The 20,196-nt window shown below is 45.8% G+C and overlaps 1 protein-coding gene across 1 annotated transcript in view; it reads right to left on the reverse strand.

Annotated features, from left to right (window-relative positions):
- FRAS1 (Fraser extracellular matrix complex subunit 1) overlaps positions 1 to 20,196 on the reverse strand; it is a 354,385-nt gene that overhangs the window by 95,847 nt on the left and 238,342 nt on the right. The window contains exons 27-29 of the mRNA XM_053404373.1: positions 19,826 to 19,910; positions 18,271 to 18,597; positions 4,835 to 4,985 (exon numbers count right to left, since the gene is read on the reverse strand). Coding sequence (XP_053260348.1) covers positions 4,835 to 4,985; positions 18,271 to 18,597; positions 19,826 to 19,910 — 563 coding nt within the window. The remainder of the gene's footprint in view (positions 1 to 4,834; positions 4,986 to 18,270; positions 18,598 to 19,825; positions 19,911 to 20,196) is intronic.

Here is a 20,196-nt window from a genome sequence, read left to right on the forward strand (position 1 = left end):
CCACATGACCCAGAAGCTGTACCAATAAAGCGAGATGAGCGCCGCAAACCCAGAGTTGGTCATGACTGGACCTAATGGTCAGGGGTCCCTTTACCTTTACCTTAAGGTGCTACTGGAAGGAATTTTTTTATTTTGTTTCAACTACTGCACACCAACACGGCTACCTACCTATAGCTGGATTTAAGTTCCACGAAATCAGGCAGTAAAGGGGAAAGGTTAAGGCTGAGGGTTGACCGGGTGTTGGGGGAGGCAGATCTCACCTGACCTCTGAGTGAAGAGGCTATAGCATCACTCCCTCTATTTCCAAAGTTCAGGGGATGTGAGTCATGGAGACAAAATGGCATCACCTGAACACTGGAGGGAGGTATCAGCAGACCCTGCAGATTTGCGGAAGTACATCGAATCATAGAATTGAGGAGTTGGCCTACTTGGGAGAAGGCCTAGTTGAATAGGAATGGGTGGCCTAACTGCACAGAACCTCTCAGCCTCTGCCAGGCCTTTGCTGGAATGAATAGCTCTTCTCTCAGCCAGCTGCTGTACTTCCAGCCTCGGCTCCCACCTGTCTATATTTACAGCACTTGTGTCTGGTCCTGACTGGGCCCACTTCAGCTCTGAGGTTGCCTTCAGAGAGTACTGGCATGCAGAAGGTACCAGCATATTCAGGTAGGGCAGGGAGAGAACGCTGCCTGAAATCGCAGGCAGCCATGGCCAGTCCGTGTTGACATTCCAGAGCTAGGTGGATCCAATGGTCCGTATAAGGCAGCTTCTGTGCCACAGTTCCTGCTCCTACGCTAATAATAACACAAATAATAATAATATTTGTATGTCGTGTGTTATGTACTGAAGTTCTCACCCTGGGCCAGCGGGGGGGGGGGGGGAGATACTGTAGATAGTTTTCACTCAGGTCCACATATGCAAATAACGGATTGAAAGTGACGTTCAGTGACTGGATAGTTACAGAAAATGGTTACTGTTGCATTCTAGTGGAGCTCTATATAAGCAGGCTGGCTGAACCCTTCAGTTCAGTTCTGTTCTGGCCTGTGAATAAACAAGAGCTGTTTGAAGAATCGCTGTGCCATCTGATATGTTCACCCACATGCATCTGACTAGGTTGCCCAAGCCACTCTGGGCAGCTCCCAACAGAGTTTTGAAAACACAATAAAACACCAGACTTTAAAAAGCTTTCCTATACAGGGCTGTCTTCAGATGTCTTCTAAAAGTCAGATCATTGTTTATTTCCTTGACATATGATGGAAGGGCATTCCACAGGGCAGGCGCCACTACCAAAAAGGCCCTCTGCCTGGTTCCCTATAATTTCATTTCTTGCAGGGAGGGAACCGCCAGAAGGCCCTCGGAGCTGGACCTCAGTGTCGGGGCTGAACGATGGTGGTTGAGATGCTCCTTCATGAATACAGGTTACACTAGTATGCTAAGCCCTTGCTTTCTCCTCAGCCAGTTCGGACCTCAGGAAGCGGAACCGACCTCTCAGACGCTCCTGCTGAGGTTGTTCCATTTTGTATTTATGAGGCTGGAGAGGGCTCAGCAACACCGGAAGCTTTGTAAAACCTGCACTCCTCCAGCATTATTACAGACGTTGGGACAACTCTCAACAGAAATCTTATCACGCTGACAATAATATTGGGATTCAATATTAGCACCGCTGCCTGCAGCTGTCCTCTGGGTTGCTGATGGGACGCAGCCACTGAGGCCTGTAATCTATTTTGACACCAGAGTTACAGATTCCATTACGCTGACAGTTTGGAGGCCGCTGTCTCGCGGCCCGTGTTTGTGCTCCTGACAGATCGAGTCCCATCGGGGCTTCCGCGATGTCTATTTAATATCTAACTGCTGAATTATTTAAAATGCATACATCTCAATTAAATAAACCCACACACCAAGCCAATCTGGCATGTAATTGATACTTCCTCTGTCCTTCCAGCCTTTGTGAAATCACACTGCGGTAGCTAAATTTAGCTCGAATCATTGCCGGGGATGTGGGAGGGACATTGACCGATGATAATAATGATGATCTCTCTCTTTCTCTATTGTAAGACTTGGGGGAGTTGACGAAGAGAAGCTTACTGGAGCCAGAAGTGTTGTTGGTTGCCTTAATGGTCGTCATGTAGTGGCCAAATATCTCCCTTGTTAGATAAATAACACAAAGCGACAAGGAAATAGTTGCAGGAAATAGAAGACTCCACTGAAAGGGCTGTAGCTCAGCAAAAGAGCACACGTTTTCCATGTGGACAGTCTCAAGGTTCAGTCTCCAGCTTCTCCAACTAGATCATGGAAAAACTTTTATCTTAAGTTTAAAGGTTTTTCCATGTCCTACCAGAGAAGAATGGCAGATCAAGTTGATGGATTATGCCGAAATGGCTAAAAAGACCAGAAGAATCAGAAATCAGGAAGACCAAAATCTTAATAAGGAATGGGGGGAATTTATAATTCATCTTAAAAACCATTGTAAACAGTTAAAATCTTTAGCAGGATTGGAATAATACTTGTAGTTAAATGGTGAATTTTGGACAAAATAGGGAGGTAAAAGATTTGAATTATTATAAAAGATGCAGGAGGAAATGATTAGCAGTAGGACCCACAAAGGGGAGGAGCGAAGTCCGGGAGATTCTCTGGAATCTTGTTTCTACCTTTATCTGAAACTCTGGAGAGCCACTTCCATGGTTTAGACCAGATGTTAAGTTGTGGGCGAACATAGCAGACGACACAGCGATTTCTCCAAAGCAGCTCTTTATTTTGTAAGCTGGACAGAACTGAACAGCAAACAGCTCAGCCGGCCTGCTTTTATAGGCAGCCGGCTGTCAACATTGTAGCAACAACAACCCAGGGTTTCCCGCCTAAAATAACTGACGTGGACCTGAGTGAAAACTATCTACAGTATCCCCCTGCTGGCCCAGGGTGAGAACTTCAGTACATAACACCTTTTTGGTCCTGCGGGTCGCCTGCAGTACTGTTTTAGAAAAAGCATGCCCTCACTATCTGTCTGTCTGTTTGTCTCTCACTCATACATGGGAATGTTTCTCCTAAGATGGTACCTTGCTGCCATATTTGGCATAAAAACAATGCAAGCGGGTGGTGTTAAGTTTTGCTCAGGGTAGATCTTTTGGGTCTAAAACTGGTTACACAGCCCAGCATTCAAATTTCTACAGCATCATGAAGCTTTCAGGTTGGGCCAACTGAATTCTCTCTCTCAGCTGAGCCTAACTCACAGGGTTGTTGTGAGGTTAAAGTAAAGGTAAAGGTACCCCTGACTGTTAGGTCCAGTCGCAGACGACTCTGGGGTTGTGGCGATCATCTCGCTCTATAGGCCAAGGGAGCCAGCGTTTGTCCGCAGACAGCTTCTAGGTCATGCAGCCAGCATGACTAAGCCGCTTCTGGCGAACCAGAGCAGCACTTGGAAATGCCGTTTACCTTCCCGCCAGAGTGGTACCTATTTATCTACTTGCACTTTGACGTGCTTTCAAACTGCTAGGTGGGCAGGAGCTGGGACTGAGCAGTGGGAGCCCACCCCGTTGCAGGGATTCGAACCGCCGACCTTCCGATTGGCAAGTCCTAGGCTCTGTGGTTTAGACCACAGTGCCACGTGTGCCACTCTCAGCTGAGCCTAACTCACAGGGTTGTTGTGAGGTTAAAGTAGCCCACATCAAAGCACATCATCCCAAGCTCTGTTGAGAAGAGGTGGGGATACCAATGTAAACTTCAGCAAACCATCTTCTGCTTCACATCTAATTTAAACGGGCCATCTCTAGAGACCTCCCAACATGCTGGGAAAAGGGGGCATCTGGGGGGATGTCTATAGGCCACACATTATTTTTTTAAAAAAACTGCTTTCTGTGCTTCCCTAAAGTTTATTTATTTAAGTCTTAAAAAGAATGTATCACAGGAAAAAAAGTAAAACCTAAGTATTTCTGATAACTTCCAAGTTCAGGGGTTTTCATCTACTTACTCCTGTCCTGAAGCAATAACTTCCCTTGTTTGTGTCATCAATTAGTTGTCGAGGAGATAATTGGGACGATACAAGGAGAGGAATTATAACTTCAGAAAGAGAACAGGCTCTGGGAAAATAAGAACCCCTGAGGATAAGATTGCTGTCTTTTACAATAATGCGTCTCATTCATACTAATTAGCAGAGAGACCCCATCAACAGCGTAAGGCCTCTTCTAAAGTCACTTCGACTGCGGCGGTTTTATACGTGAGCTTTCTTTCTGTCAGCCGTTGCTTTAAACGGCATCTGGTTTGTCATATACACACACACACACAGACACACACACACACACATATATATATACACACACAGCAAGAAAGCTGTCAGGATAACAGGATAGAATCATAGAATCATAGAGTTGGAAGAGACCACAAAGGCCATCGGGTCCAACCCCCTGCCAAGCAGAAAACACCATCAGAGCACTCCTGACATATGGTTGTCAAGCCTCTGCTTAAAGACCTCCAAAGAAGGAGACTCCACCACACTCCTTGGCAGCAAATTCCACTGTCAAACAGCTCTTACTGTCAGGAAGTTCTTAAACTGGCTCCATAAGCAGACATGGAGCTGTTTCCTGGATTTTGGATTTTTAACTGAAAAACCTAAGGCACAGGTGAAGAAATCTGCAGGAATATCAAAGGAAGCTTCAGTGGTTAGTGAAAATTCTCAGGCACCTCCTGCAGACCTCTATGTTGCCACCTAATTTTATCTAAAACAAAGTTCAAGGCAAACGTTCTGCTCAAGCAAGGTAGCCCTTGAAATTTCAGGAAAAGGGAAACTGATTTTCTGTAAGGTTTGCTAGATTCTTCAGGGCGGTTTCATACGCCCGCTGCTTACCGTATCGTGGCTGATCTCTAATGGTGTAGACGATCGCGGAATCGCTGACCCCTGGCACCTCAGCTTGCAGAATTCTGTTGGTGATTTGCAGCATCCCTCCCTCCGGGACCCACACCATTGAGCTGGCAACCAATCGCGGCAGCCCATTGCTCTGCAAAGAGGACAGAAAACGACCACGGTCATTAAATGCTGACCAACAGGAAACACATTTCGAAGACATGAATAAGGCTGACCATCTTAGGTAGTATTACAGTCATACCTTGGTTACAGCCGCTTCAGGTTGCATTTTTTCGGGTTGCAGACCGCCAAAACCCAGAAGTACCAGAAGGGGTTACTTCCGGGTTTTGGTGGTCGTGCATGCGCAGAAGCACTAAATTGCACTTTGCACATGCGCAGAAGCACTGAATCGCAACCCGCACGTGCGCAGATGCGGGTTGCGAATGCTGCGGGTTGTGAATGTGCATCCCGCACGGATCACGTTCACAACCCGAGCGCCCACTGTATTAGAAGTTTAACTGAAAACCTGAACTAGCCAACCACTGACTTTTTTCTCAGGGATGCGGAACCCTTTCTCAATCCAAGGGCCACATTCCCTTCTCAGCAACCTTCCGGGGGCCAGAAAAGTGGGTGGAGCAACAGATGTAAAGTTTTCCTTTGTAAAATAGGCTGGGTCCTACATACACTCTCACACGCTTCTGTATCCTCCTCCCAGACAAGCAAGGGCTAGGATCAGAGTTCAATGACATATTCCATCCAGGTGAAAACATTTGGGGTGCGAAGCAGAACCACTGAGGGGTGTGGCTTGGAGAGAGTGGGTGTGGCTAAGCGTTCTGAGGGCCAGACAGAGATGGAGGGCCATGTTCAGCTCCTGAGCCTTAGGTTCCTCACCCCTGCAGTAAGGTGTCAGGAGACTTGATTTGGGGAGACCAGGGATTTGGGGAAAGAGCACAACCACCTTAAATATTGAGGAACAATCTTAGTAGGAACATCTCAGGGGTCTCTGGGAGTGGGATGGGGGCCCCAGTGTGCTCATTAAAATATGGAAGGTAAGTACTAGCTAAAGTCTGCTGCTGTTTGATTTTTTTAAAAAGCTCTTGTTTTAAAATGTTTCAAAATGTTCTATGTTAGTTTAGATTTTTGTATTTGCATTTGTGGGGTTAGGGGCTTTTGTTGGGGGATATATTTTTATTAGTTTGTAGCTTTGCTAATTGTCTTAATTATTTTTATAATGTATTCTGTGCTTTTATGTTGTGACTTTGTGTTGTGAACCGCCCTGAGACATAGGGCTGTATATAATTTTTAAATAATAATAACAAAATATTAATAAATTAACAATAACAATAACTTTATAGTAATAAAATAAATATGTAATAATAGTAATGTTAAGCAGAACATTAAAAAAATTATTTTGCTGCAGAATCCACTGCACTTAAGAGAAGCTTAGTAGCAGGTGTTTCATAGAGAGTGGACCTCTTAAAAAGGTGAAGAAGATTATCAGAATTATTACATCAAGGGAGAAACTAGAGAGTCTGGATGTGCTTTGAAGTCCTGCAAGCATGTAGGATCAAAAAACTGCTTTGCTTAAGCATCAAGGAATACTCTTAAGTATATATGTATTTTTAAAATTTCAAGGAGTTTCTAGATTGAATCCGCCTTATATTCACTTCAACTATATGTGGAAGCAGTCCTGAGGGCCAGGAAGAGAGGTTTGGAGGGCCAACTTGGACCTAAGGGTCCCCACATACAACTGTAGGCATAAAGGGCTCTCTCCCCAGTCTTGTACAACTTCCCTTGGTCCCTTCCACAAATCTAAAAGGGGCTGGGATTTCATCAGTAGAATGCTGGAGAGTTTGCTTTTATTCCTCCTAAATGGACAAAAAGAAGAATTCGTCCCCTCTACCGCCCTTATCTAATCATTTCTCCAGTCATTTTTGAAACAACATTCCATCTTGGCAGCCTTTGATGCTTTAATCCAACAAATAAATAAAAGTGAAGGAGGCTCTTATTATTACTGTTCATTTCTATACTGCTTTCTGTTTTTAAGAACGGAATCCCAAAGCAGTTTACAACACATTAAAACATCAAATAAAACAATCCAGAATAAAAAAAAAATTGCTGAGAAAAGTCAAATGTGAAATATAAATTAACTGGAAACTAAAATATTATATTTAAGATTTCAAAATAAAACGTTACAAAGGAGGTCAACTACAGAATGCACATTTAACACAGCAAACTTAACAACAACAATTATCCCAAATGCTTCAAAAGAAAAGGAAGCCAAATGTAAAATGCACATTTTAAACAGCACAATTAACAAGAGAACAAACTAGTATCATAAGCTTAGAACAGATCTGCTGCTGTCAAAGCTGCTAACCCTCCAAACTTATTACTTTTGATTCACCAGTTCTAAGCCAGCTTTGTAAAAAAAAATCTGGCAGGATTTGGTGTCAGCAATTTACAATGGAAGTATCTGAACTCAGCACCAAAATAACCAAAATCCTGCACCAAGAAAATTGGTGTTCTCTAACACTCTATAAACAGGTTGCACGTTGATTTCTGCATGTCCAGCTTGATGCTGCCTTTACAGCAGATGTCATCAACCTTTTCAGAGCTGAGAGCAATTTTGAAGTTCTGAGCAAGTGATGTGGGCGAAATCGCTCCGCTAGTTTCTTGCCCTCCTTCTTCAGATCAGCCCTCTCCACTGTTAAGTTGTGGGTGAACATATCAGATGACACAGCGATTCTTCAAACAGCTCTTGTTTATTCACAGGCCAGGACAGAACTGAACTGAAGGGTTCAGCCAGCCTGCTTATATAGAGCTCCACTAGAACACAACAGTAACCATTTTCTGTAACTATCCAATCACTGAACGTCACTTTCAATCCCTTATTTGCATTTGTGGGCCTGAACTATCTACAGTATCGCCCTGCTGGCCCAGGGTGAGAACTTCAGTACATAACATCCACCCCATCCTTCGAGGCAAGATGGCATTTTGATCCCCTGCTTCTTCCTTCCCCAGAAGCAAGCATAGCCTAGCTTGCTCCAGAACAAAGCCTTGCTCAAACTTTTACAAGCCCTAAGCGGGGTGTGAACTGCAGAATCAGAGGATCATGAAACAGCATCCAGGACAACCGGTTTTCATCTCTGTCTCAGATCCTCAGAAAATCACAAGCCCAGGCCACTGCCATTTCCGAAATTGCCACCAGGGATCAATGCGTTGAAAAAGCAACAACAACTCAGATAGACCAGATGGTCCCATTTGGCATGGCAGCTTTAGTTGCCCTAATTTAAAAAGATCAGCCTGAGGACTGGGGTAAAGCTCTGAAAGCGCTGAGAGAAGATATTGTAAAAGTCACCCAAATGTCTCAGATGTTTCCACAATAGATAATGAAGCAATGGAACTCAGCAAGAAGAACAGAACTACAGTGGTACCTCAGGTTAAGTACTTAATTCGTTCCGGAGGTCCGTTGTTAACCTGAAACTGTTCTTAACCTGAAGCACCACTTTAGCTAATGGGGCCTCCTGCTGCTGCTGCACCGCCGGAGCACCATTTATCTTCTCATCCTGAAGCAAAGTTCTTAACCCGAGGTAGTATTTCTGGGTTAGCGGAGTCTGTAACCTGAAGCGTATGTAACCCGAGGTACCACTGTACAGTCAAACCTCAGCTCCTGAACGCCTCCGTTTTGGAACGTTTTGGCTCCCGAATGCTGAAAACCTGGAAGTAAATGCTCCGGTTTCTGAACGTTTTTCGGAAGTTGAATGTCCAACGTGGCTTCTGCTTGAGTGCAAGAAGCACATGCAACCAATCGGAAGCCGCACCTCGGTTGTCGAACATTTCGGAAGCCGAACGGGCTTCCAGAACGGATTACGTTCGACAGCCGAGGTTTGACTGCATGATGAAAAATGTATTTTTAAAAAAACACTCTATCTGACTTCAAATTGCAGTTCAAGGATGCCCAGAAAATCAGGACTGTCGCCAGAATCTACGCCTCTATGGAGAGCTTTGGAGACACCAACCTATGTCAGGCTTTTGTGTCCTGGATAAAGAAAATACTTCCTGACGCCATTATACAAGCCAGCCACTTCGAGAGGATACACAGAGCACTCCATCCAAAGTAAAAAAAAATGGTGAGACATCATTGCTGGCTTTAAAGGTAAAGGGACCCCTGACCATTAGGTCCAGTAGTGACCGACTCTGGGGTTGCGGCGCTCATCTCGCTTTACTGGCCGAGGGAGCCGGCATACAGCTTTTGGGTCATGTGGCCAGCATGACTAAGCCGCAGTGCACGGAAATGCCGTTTACCTTCCCGCCGGAGTGGTACCTATTTATCTACTTGCATTTTGATGTGCTGTCAAACTGCTAGGTAGGCAAGAGCAGGGACCGAGCAACGGGAGCTCACCCCGTCGCGGGGATTCGAACCGCCGACCTTCTGATCGGCAAGTCCTAGGCTCTGTGGTTTAACCCACAGCGCCACCCGTGTCCCTTTATTCGCTTTAGCTCCTCCATAATTAAAAATTACTAAATTCAAAAGTTCAGAACACTGAGAAGAACTGTAACAGAAAATTCAACAATAAACATCTACCAGGATCTCTGCACAAGAACGCTGCAACGCAGCTGTGAACTTAAAATTTGCACCACGGTAGTCCATGAAGCAGGCATAAGGTACCGATGGGGCTGCCATTCAAACTCCCAATAACTTATGAAGGAGTAAGTAAAGACGCTTTCACACAACTGGAGGTTTTTTTAAAGAAACCACTGAATCAACTGGGACTGCAACCAAATGAAGACAAACAGCTGGGAGAAGTAGGCAGTGGAGAGGAAAATTCAAAGGAGGAGACTGGCAGCAAAGAAAAAAAGGAAGAAAAGCAAGACGAAAAAGACACCTGCAAAAAAACTCAACAACAGCAAAAACAGCACACAGATGGCTTCTTCTCTGCCTACTGAAATTACCATCTATAACACACCTTCCAACATTTTCGCCCCCAAAATTGGGACATAAGGAGGGGAGTACCTTCCCTTCTATTGCTCATCAGCAGGGTCGTGCCACAGCGCTGGACCCTCAGCATTTTGGTGCAACCCTGCTGACAAGCACCAGACTGAAAAAGGGACATCCCAAGATGCAAAGAGAAGCCGGGATTGGCTTCTGGGGTAATAATAATAAAAATAAAAAAAATATTTATATCCCGCCCTTCCCGGTTCAGAAAACCGGGCTCAGGGCGATTAACAACAAATTTAAAACACTTAATTGATGCAACAAAAACAGCATAAAATGCAATATAAAACGTGAAGAACAATAAATTCAGAATTCAAAAATCAATTTGGGGGGAAATCCATCCAATAAACATTAGATGATCACCAGGGCTAACTATTTGGGCCAGCGAGGAGACCAGGGGAGAATTAGCTGTGGGATCCCAGAGTGGGTAATCTTCATAAAAAGGTAACAGGATGTCCCACTTAAAACGGGACAGTTGTGGGGTACTGTCAAGCATGCAGAGTCCTCTCCTCCCCCGGTAACGTCATAGGAAGAATCACAAGCCCTTTGTGTTTCATGGTCCTTTTATTTCAGTCATCTGGTTGCAAAGCAAGAACCCATGTCTCTCCACAAGGAGAGGGGTTGGCTACTCTGAGCCCTTCCCCTTCCTTCCCCAGCAAGATCCTGGGCGCCAATGGGAAGTTCCCACTCCTCTGTATTCTCTGTTCTCTAATATGCAGAGACCTATGAGACCGAGGGGAGGGGGGTCACCCTTGCTCTCTAGGGAGGTCTCTGCTGGCTGTTCCCTCCCTTCTCCCTCTTCTTTCACTATTTTATAGCTAGGTAACTCCTGTAAAGGCTGTGGAGCGTTCTGTCTCCTACAGAAACCACTGGGGAGAAGCGGGGCAAATCTTCCCCCTCTTCAGAAAGAAGCTGATCTGACAGAGGATTCACTTCCAAATCTTCCTGTTTAGACCTTTCCCTGACAGGTTCGACCAAAAGCTATAATCTCTAACCAAAAAGGGCAAGAATTGGCTTTATACTATGGGTTCCCAGCCCAAGTTTTGGTCACTGGGGAACCCTCTCCGACATTTCCCATTGACTGGAGCAGTAGTGTCGCAACGGGGGAGGCAGTGTGCCCCGGGTGCGATGCCAGGGGTGTGTGAAAAGAAGGCACCCCGTGGGGGCTTGCGGTGGCGCGAGCAGCCATCGCGCCACCACAGCCGCATGTGGAGGATCCTCTGTTCGCGGCTGCAGCCACGAACGGAGGATCCCGGCACAGGCGGCAAACCATGATGTACAGTGCATGTGTGGCGTCACATGCATGCGCTGTACATAATGACGCTGCACATGCCATGAGCGGAGGATCCTGGCACTGTCCATCTGGTGCTGGAGCGGCGGCACTGGCAAACCACTATGTACAGCACATGTGTGGCATTGCTACATACGGTGCATGCGCCGTACATAGCGGTTTGCCGCCCTGGGTGTCACGACGCCTTCGTTCACCCCTGGACTGGAGCACCAATCAAGGCTGCCCACTGTCTCCCCTGCTTTCCCCCTGACTATAGGACCCTTAACTTTGGTACTGAAAACAGAATTTGATTTGAAAGGTTCTGATTTATTTGGAGAAACCTATCCCACCAATATGTTGGCAGATGACGTTGCTCCATTCCTTTCTGATCCTGAAACCTCATTACCTGCTGCTATGCACCAATTGTCTTTCACATAACTCGTATATTTACTCCAATCTTTCAAGAATTTCTGGTCCCGCTAGTTTCAAATTCTCCCTGTCATTTTATTCTGCATACTCCAAAAAATCTATTACATTTTATGCAAACAAGAGACCTCAGCTACATCATAAGACCCTTTACAGGGCCAAGAAAGAATGGTGTATAAAAACTTTGGTCACCTGAAGGATATCCTTTTGATTTTACAAGGTCCCATGGTTAAAAAGGGATGATGGAGGTCAAGACTTTATGTGTTCCCTTATCAGAAAATGGACAAGACACTGTTGTTGTTGTTGTTGTTGTTTAGTCGTTTAGTCGTGTCCGACTCTTCATGACCCCATGGACCAGAGCACGCCAGGCACCTCTGTCCTCCACTACCTCCCGCAGTTTGGTCAAACTCATGCTGGTAACCTCGAAAACACTATCCAACCATCTCGTCCTCTGTCGCCCCCTTCTCCTTGTGCCCTCCATCTTTCCCAGCATCAGTGTCTTCTCCAGGGAGTCTTCTCTTCTCATGAGGTGGCCAAAGTACTGGAGCCTCAGCTTCATGATCTGTCCTTCCAGTGAGCACTCAGGGCTGATTTCCTTAAGAATGGATGCGTTTGATCTTCTTGCAGTCCATGGGACTCTCAAGAGTCTTCTCCAGCACCATAATTCAAAAGCAAGGCATTATTAATCCCTTTCTAAAATCAAAAAGGAAGGGACGCGGGTGGCGCTGTGGGTAAAAGCCTCAGCGCCTAGGGCTTGCCGATCGAAAGGTCGGCAGTTCGAATCCCCGTGGCGGGGTGCACTCCCGTTGCTTGGTCCCAGCGCCTGCCAACCTAGCAGTTCGAAAGCACCCCCAGGCGCAAGTAGATAAATAGGGACCGCTTACTGGCGGGAAGGTAAACGGCGTTTCCGTGTGCTGCGCTGGCTCGCCAGATGCAGCTTTGTCACGCTGGCCACGTGACCCGGAAGTGTCTCCGGACAGCGCTGGCCCCTGGCCTCTTAAGTGAGATGGGCGCACAACCCCAGAGTCTGTCAAGACTGGCCCGTACGGGCAGGGGTTCCTTTACCTTTACCTTAAAATCAAAAAGAGATTTGACCATATGGAAAAAAATGGAGACTGCAGTTCTTTACATGCTCTGGGGTATTTTCCCGACATGCAACAAATGAAAGGCCATTTTCGTTCGCCTCTGGAAAAAGAACTCTGCACGTGACCCAAGCTGTTTCAAGCAACAACAAAAGTGAGGAGGGGAGCCCTGCTTGCGTTTTGCAAAGATTTTGGAAGTGCCGCTCTCCTAACAACTGGATTCCTTTCAGACCCAAGCAGCCGAAAACATTCCTCGCAGCAGAAAATCATCCAGCACAGATTAAACCCTCTCAGTTTCTGTCAGCACTCTTTCTTTGTTAATGCCTTTACGATAATGTGTTTTTATATGGCTTTTTAAAAAAAGGTAAAAGAAAAAAAGATCTATTAGGCTTAAAGCTGAAATTTCTACAAATGCCCTTTCAAATCAGGGCATACCACACTGAAATTTTTCAGTCTTTCATTCTAATAAGGTGCATGTTCACAGATAAGCAGCGTGCGTAAGAGGCCTCCAGCTAGGGTTATACCAGCATCCGTAACAGCTCTTGGATAACAACCAAGAAGAAGAGGAGGGAGGGAGGGAGAGGAGAAAGAAAGAAAGAAATCTTCTTTTATGTATGTCTAGACGCCGCTTCTCCAAAAATAAACCTGGCATCTGGTTTGTCTCCCAAGGCTATTGTGGAAAGGTGATAATTAGGCTAAGGCAGAAACTGGGTCCTTGCCAGCCCTACCTCACACTAAATCCTCTAGGGGGTTTCCGCGGCTCTCAAACCAGCGGTATCTTTTGCTCTCTTTTTCCCCAAACGCTTGCAAAGTGGGATTCAGAAAATAATGAGACAAGGGAGTGTGAAATTGCCTAATAAAGCAAATTATATTCCGCAATCCACCTTCATCATTGTTTGTTAACAAAACCTGCGTGATCAACAGAAGGCGGGGAAATAGTGTTCTCAACGCCTTAGAATCAAACACCCACCAGTTTGTTGTTCTGTGGGGAAACTGAGATGTGAAAGGCGAGAGATTTATACGACCTGAAGAGAAACCAGAGGATGTGAAACTGAGATACGAAAACTAGGAGCTAAATGGCACCTTTAACCTAGGTTATGGGCGCAACAACGGAATGTCTAGGTGCACTTTTTCTATAACAAGAATACAAAGCTGAAAATGAACAAACTGCACCTGAAATATGATGTTCATTTTTCACATGGTCTAGTGCATGGGTAGGCAAACTAAGGCCCGTGGGCCAGATCCGGCCCAATCGCCTTCTAAATCTGGCCCGTGGACGGTCTGGGAATCAGCGTGTTTTTACATGAGTAGAATGTGTCCTTTTATTTAAAATGCATCTCTGGGTTATGTCTGTGGGGCATAGGAATTTGTTCATATATTTTTTTACAAAATATAGTCCGGCCCCCCACAAGGTCTGAGGGACAGTGGACCGGCCCCCTGCTGAAAAAGTTTGCTGACCCCTGGTCTAGTCCTTCCGCTGCCCACCCCCCTAATATTCTTAAGAGGGTTTCTTTTCCATTCTTGAGGGAGTAGCTGGAAGTGGGGAGGCAGAAAAAGGGCCTCCTTTCCTTCCACTCTGCAGTGTTAATCTGAAATATTAGTTGCAAGTACTGTGCCCAGAGGGATGCGGGTGGTGCTGTGGGTTAAACCACAAAGCCTAGGACTTGCCGATCAGAAGGTCGGCAGTTCGAATCCACGAGACGGGGTGAGCTCCCGTTGCTCGGACCCTGCTCCTGCCAACCTAGCGGTTCGAAAGCACATGAAAGGGCAAGTAGATAAATACGTACCACTCCAGCGGGAAGGTAAACGGCGTTTCCGTGCGCTGCTCTGGTTCGCCAGAAGCGGCTTAGTCATGCTGGCCACATGACCCGGAAGCTGTACACTGGCTCCCTCGGCCAATAAAGTGAGATGAGCGCCACAACCCCGCAGTCGGCCACGACTGGACCTAATGGTCAGGGATCCCTTTACCTTTACTGCTCCCAGAGATCAGAAACTGCTCATGCTAATGAAATTCCCTGCCACAAAATGTGCTTAGAATAATGGGAGTTTCGAACACTGAGGGCACGGCATCAGATACACTCAGTGGCTATGGTTACATGTCACAGTAAACCATGGCTTGCCGTGCATGAGCAGATTGCACCAGCTCTACTCCTCCTCACTGGCCCTGGGGAGAAATAACCCACAACCCTCAGTTTAGCATTATGTACAGCTTGGCAATCATGGTATGCTTCGCTCCAAGGTTTGTTATTGGCTTACCAATCATTGTTTGCTTGGAGTGAAATAAGAAAAGATCCCGGGTGCTAAGCCAGAGATTTTTGGTTTGTTTCATTCCCACACTAGTGGGGAGAAGCAAGGCAGCCCAGACAGGTGTGCTTTAACCATGGTTTACGAAGGTTTGTGAGCTGGACCAGTGCCATGGTACACAATCTGGGAGCAAATGAAGGGTCCTTGGGAAAGACAGAGCAGTTTTCCTTGAGATATCTGGCAATGAATGGTTTCTGTGTCACCTTGCTGCCTGTAAATGTTTGGCAAGTACAGATGAATCCTAACCAATTTCTGGAGGGGGTCACCGCTGGTCCCCCAAAAGACTGTTGCCATAAAACCACACAAGCAAAAAAAATTCATGGCTAGGAATATTTTCTTTTGCAAGGAAATTAAAAGCGGAACTGAAAATCATGTTTGAACTTAGCCTGATCTTTTATTCCCCTTCCTTCCCTCCCCCTCCCCTTTTTATGCAGATTACCTGCTCTGGGATCCCACAGCTAATTCTCCCCTGGTCTCCTCGCTGGCCCAAATAGGACTAATTTAGCCAGCTAGCCCCGGTGATCATCTAATGTTTATTGGATGGATTTCCCCCCTAAATTGATTTTTGAATTCTGAATTTATTTTTATTCATGTTTTATACTGTATTTTATGCTGTTTTTTGTTGCATAAATTAAGTGTTTTAAATTTGTTGTTAGCCGCCCTGAGCCCGGTTTTCTGAACTGGGAAGGGCAGGGTATAAATTATTATTATTATTATTATTATTATTATTATTATTATTATTATTAATAGCCCAGATGATGCACAAACGTCGGGAATGATAATGTGCCGTTTTGGCAACTCTGTCTCAAAAATGTGAATGATAATGTGCCATTTTGGCAACTCTGTCTTATCCAGCAGAGCTGGATAAGGGGGGAAAATGGCTATGGGATGGAGCGTCATCTCTTCAAGGTGGAGCAGAAGGAAAGGCAGAATGGAGGTGGAAGAGCAGGCTGACAGCCAGGACCAACCCCTGGAATAGTTGTAAGTGAGCATCAAGGCAGGTGGGGCTGACTGAGAGCAGATTGAGGTTGGTGAGGTCATTGTTACATTGTTACAGCAGCCATCATTGGTAAGACAAAAGATGTTGCTTCATTTTTTTGAGGGGGGTAGACATTAAGCAAGGAGGGATATGCTGGAGGTATCAATATGCTTGGAATCAACTTGATCCCCTCCCCCTCTTTCCTTTTTCCTTTCTCCTTCTGTGATTGAACTCCTATTTGGGGACTTCCCTGGCTTTTTTCTGGCCCATGTAAGACCAGTCTGGATAGTTGGGCTTGCTGAAGATTTGACATTTTCATACCCCCAAAATTTTTTTATTTGAGTTTCTACTGAAATGAGGCTGCATTTTAATATTGTACTTAATCTTGTTTCTAAGTTGTATTTTGATCAATTGTTTTTATACCTGGTGTTAGCCGCCCTGAGCCCGGTCTTGGGTGGGGAGGGCGGGGTATAAATAAATTATTATTATTACTATCCTAGGATTAGAGCAGGCATAGGCAAACTCGGCCCTCCAGATGTTTTGGGACTCCAACTCCCATCATCCCTACCTAATAGGCCCAGTGGTCAAGGATGATGGGAATCGTAGTCTCAAAACATCTGGAGGGCCAAGTTTGCCTATGCCTGGATTAGAGGGCAGTTTGCAATATAAAAACTAAAAACAACAACAACATAAGAGCAAACAAAAACAATACCCTTCTCACAGTTTAAAAGGCCACTGATTGCTTAATTAGTCAAAGGCAGGAGGGGCTGAAAGAGAATCTTCCCAGGTCAGCTCTGGGTCTGCAGAATCCAAAGCCCCCTCATTCTCTCCCCCAATAAAAACAGGTCCCAAAACTGCAACAGTGGTGCAAAAAGAGTGTACAGTGAGAAATTGCTACTCTCCGACTCAAAACACTAGAACGTGACACCATCCCACAAGACTGAGCAGCAGAGTCTGGACAAACAGAAGGACACACATCTAAATGCAAATCACAATTACTAATTGTATGGAATTCGCTGCCACCAGCTAGATTAGGTGGGTTTTTGAAAGCACTAGGCAGGATAAGCAGCAAGTTCTGAAAGATAAAATTGGAGCTTCCCTACTCGAAAGCAGCATACCGCTAGTTTTCAGAATATCAGGGAGTTCCCAAAGATTCTCTGGCTAGCCACTGCTGGAGACAAGAGCGGACCTTTGAGGAAGAACATGCAGCACTTCTCATTGTCAAGTACATTGGGTTCTGCTGTGTTGCAGCACGCCCAAATTGCACAAGAATCGCTCTGTGCCATTAAGGGCTTTTCAAACATAGGCAGAACGAGAACAATCAATGCCTCTTACACATGCGAGGCCTCTTGAGCTCAGGGTTTGGCAGACGATGAAAGCTGAGCCCCGCCCTGCATTGCTTGCTAGCAAGGCACAAAGCCCAACTGACAAGTTACTACAAACCAGCGCCAGCTGTGCGTGCAATGGGGGGTTCCCCAACACGCACACACACACCTCTTTTTTCTTTGCATGGGTTTCTGCTCAACAAGGTGATCATAAGTCTTATTACCTGAAGTCCAAATGACAGCCAGAAACACCAGAAACAAAGAACCACAAGGCAGACTGCAGCCACCTCCCTTAAAATATGGCAATATTTCTCCTCTAGTTAAAATTGGAATGATGAAATAAAGGCCTGAAAGATGCCTAAATGCCATTTACCGATGCTACCCCAAATTTTCAATACCATTAAGCTCCTTAGCAGGAATGCATTTGACCACAGGTGATCAAATGCAAAATTCCATCCATGCAGAAAGCTAGTTCTTTAAGATTAGGTTGGAATCATTTGGTGGCACTGTGGGTTAGACCACAGAGCCTAGGATTTGCCGATCAGAAGGTCGGCGGTTTGAATCCCAGCAACGGGGTGAGCTCCCGTTGCTCGGTCTCTGCTCCTGCCAACCTAGCAGTTCAAAAGGATGTCAAAGTGCAAGTAGATAAATAGGTACCGCTCCAGCAGGAAGGTAAACGGCGTTTCCGTGTGCTGCTCTGGTTTGCCAGAAGCGGCTTAGTCATGCTAGCCACATGACCCGGAAGCTGTATGCCGGCTCCCTCGGCCAATAAAGCGAGATGAGCGCCGCAACCCCAGAGTCGGCCACGACTGGACCTAATGGTCCGGGGTCCCTTTACCTTTTTATTCCCCCCCCCCCGACATGCTAGTCTTCTACATGCATGGAGATATAAGATTATTTAGATCTAGATACACACCATGTTCTGGCTGCTCCCCTATATTGTGGAACAAGCGCCACTTAACCCAACAGGATTTAATTCTGAATAAACGGGCACAGAGTTACACAGCGCATTTATGGCATAGGAACACTGTATGGGGATTTCCATCATGGCACTTACTTTCGGCGTAATTTTGATGTGGAAGAGTATATTCTGAAAGTGATACCCGTCGCTTGCCTGTAGAACCGCCGTGTCTTCCGAACTGTCGGATCCATCGTGGATGTAATGCACAAATCCCTGCAAGAGGTCATCAAGGTGGAAAAGATTCGTCACCAGCGAGGTGTCCCCAGAAAGCTTGGCTAGCTGCCCGTGTTTTGGAGGATCTAAAACAGCCAGTGTCACGCTCTCAGGATTATCACTGTCTCGAATATCCAGCAAAAGGTTGGTGATGGCTCCAGCTTCCCCTTGGCCAAGAATGAGGGCTTCGTTCCTTAGAACGTAGGGAGCCTGAAATGTAAAGACAGCGTTCAGTTCCTTGCTTGCATAGGTCGGCAAACTAAAGCCTGGGGGCCGGATACAGCCCAATCGCCTTCTAAATCTGGCCCACGGACGGAATCCAGGAATCAGCATGTTTTTAGAAACCAGAAGCATTATTACTTGGCATCGTAGGAGATGATATAAAAAGAAAGGATTGTAAATTATTTTTATACGCAGTGACGGCAGCAAGAATATTATTGGCACAAAATTGGAAGCAAGAAGAACTACCGACAAAAGAAGAATGGAGGATGAAACTGATGGACTATGCAGAATTAGATAAATTAAGAGGAAGAATTTGAAATCTGCGGGAGCAGAGATTCACAGAAGACTGGCATAAATTTACGGACTATTTGGAAAGTAATTGTGATGATCAGATTACGCTTGTAGGTTTGCAAGAAGCTTTATAAGGTGGTCAGACCCGAACTCGCGGAGTAGTCTCCCTGAGCGGAGCTCAGCGGGAGACCGCCATTAAACGCTGGCGCCGACCAGAAGCGTAGTGGGAGCACTCGTGCCGCACTCCGGAGGCTTTGGGTTGCCTTCACTGAAGCCTGGAGAGCAAGAGGGTTTGGTGCGCACCGACCCCTCTCGCTCTCCAGGCTTCAAAGATAGCTACCTGAAGCCTCTGAAGTGGAGCGGGAACTCCCGCTGCACTCTGGAGGCTTCGGGTTGCCATCACTTAAGCTGAAGGCAACGTGGGAGAGGAAGAGCTGCGCAGCGCCCCTTCAGCGAAGCAGGAGGAGAAATGGAAGGGGCTCAGTTTCTCCTGCCGCTTCACCGAAGGGGCACTGAGCAGAGAGGGGGAGAAATTTTTTTTTGTTCTCCCCCTCTAAAACAAGGTGCATCTTATGGTCAGGTGCGTCCTATAGAGCAAAAAATACAGTAAAAAGTGGGGAAACTGCAATGAGGGGGGAAAGGAGATGATCACTAGTCTGGCTCTGTTCTGTGATTAATTCAGTTTCACCCTGGCCTACTGCCCCAAAGGACTAACCATCAACATAAAATGGACAAGGAGCAGGGAGTAATGCAACAATGGAAGATGACTAAACTTCCTAAATGCCTGGAAAGGTTGGTGTGCAGGAAGGCTAACCATCAAATGGGAAGCTTTGTGGCCTGGAGACAAACCGGGAATCAAATATAGATTTGGATACGTATTTTCCCTTCAGATTTTTGAAAAATATATATACAGATCATAGCTTACCTTTGTTGATTGTGCTTGAACAGTGAACGTTTCTGGTTCAGAGAAGTACTGTTGATGGCTGATCTTTAGGGAAAACTGCCCATTCCTACATGAACACCCAAAGAAGGTTATATAAATAGATGTTGCTTTTTGATAGGAATACAGGTGCACAGCATGATTCATCGACTACAGCAGAGGAGTTGTACAAAAAAAAATTTTTTTTTAATGCTCAAAAAAGGTGCTAAACCTTTTTGATCGGTGATAATAGCAGACTAGAAAATATCAACCTTGGAAGTGTTCATTCTGATCTGTCAGTGTGGAGGTTATATGACATTGCCAGCCAGTGGTTGCTATTCTGCACTTTACAGAGAAATTTCCCATCACATTTCTTA

This window comes from Podarcis raffonei, chromosome 9, assembly GCF_027172205.1.
Source record: "Podarcis raffonei isolate rPodRaf1 chromosome 9, rPodRaf1.pri, whole genome shotgun sequence".
NCBI classification, from domain to species: domain Eukaryota; kingdom Metazoa; phylum Chordata; class Lepidosauria; order Squamata; family Lacertidae; genus Podarcis; species Podarcis raffonei.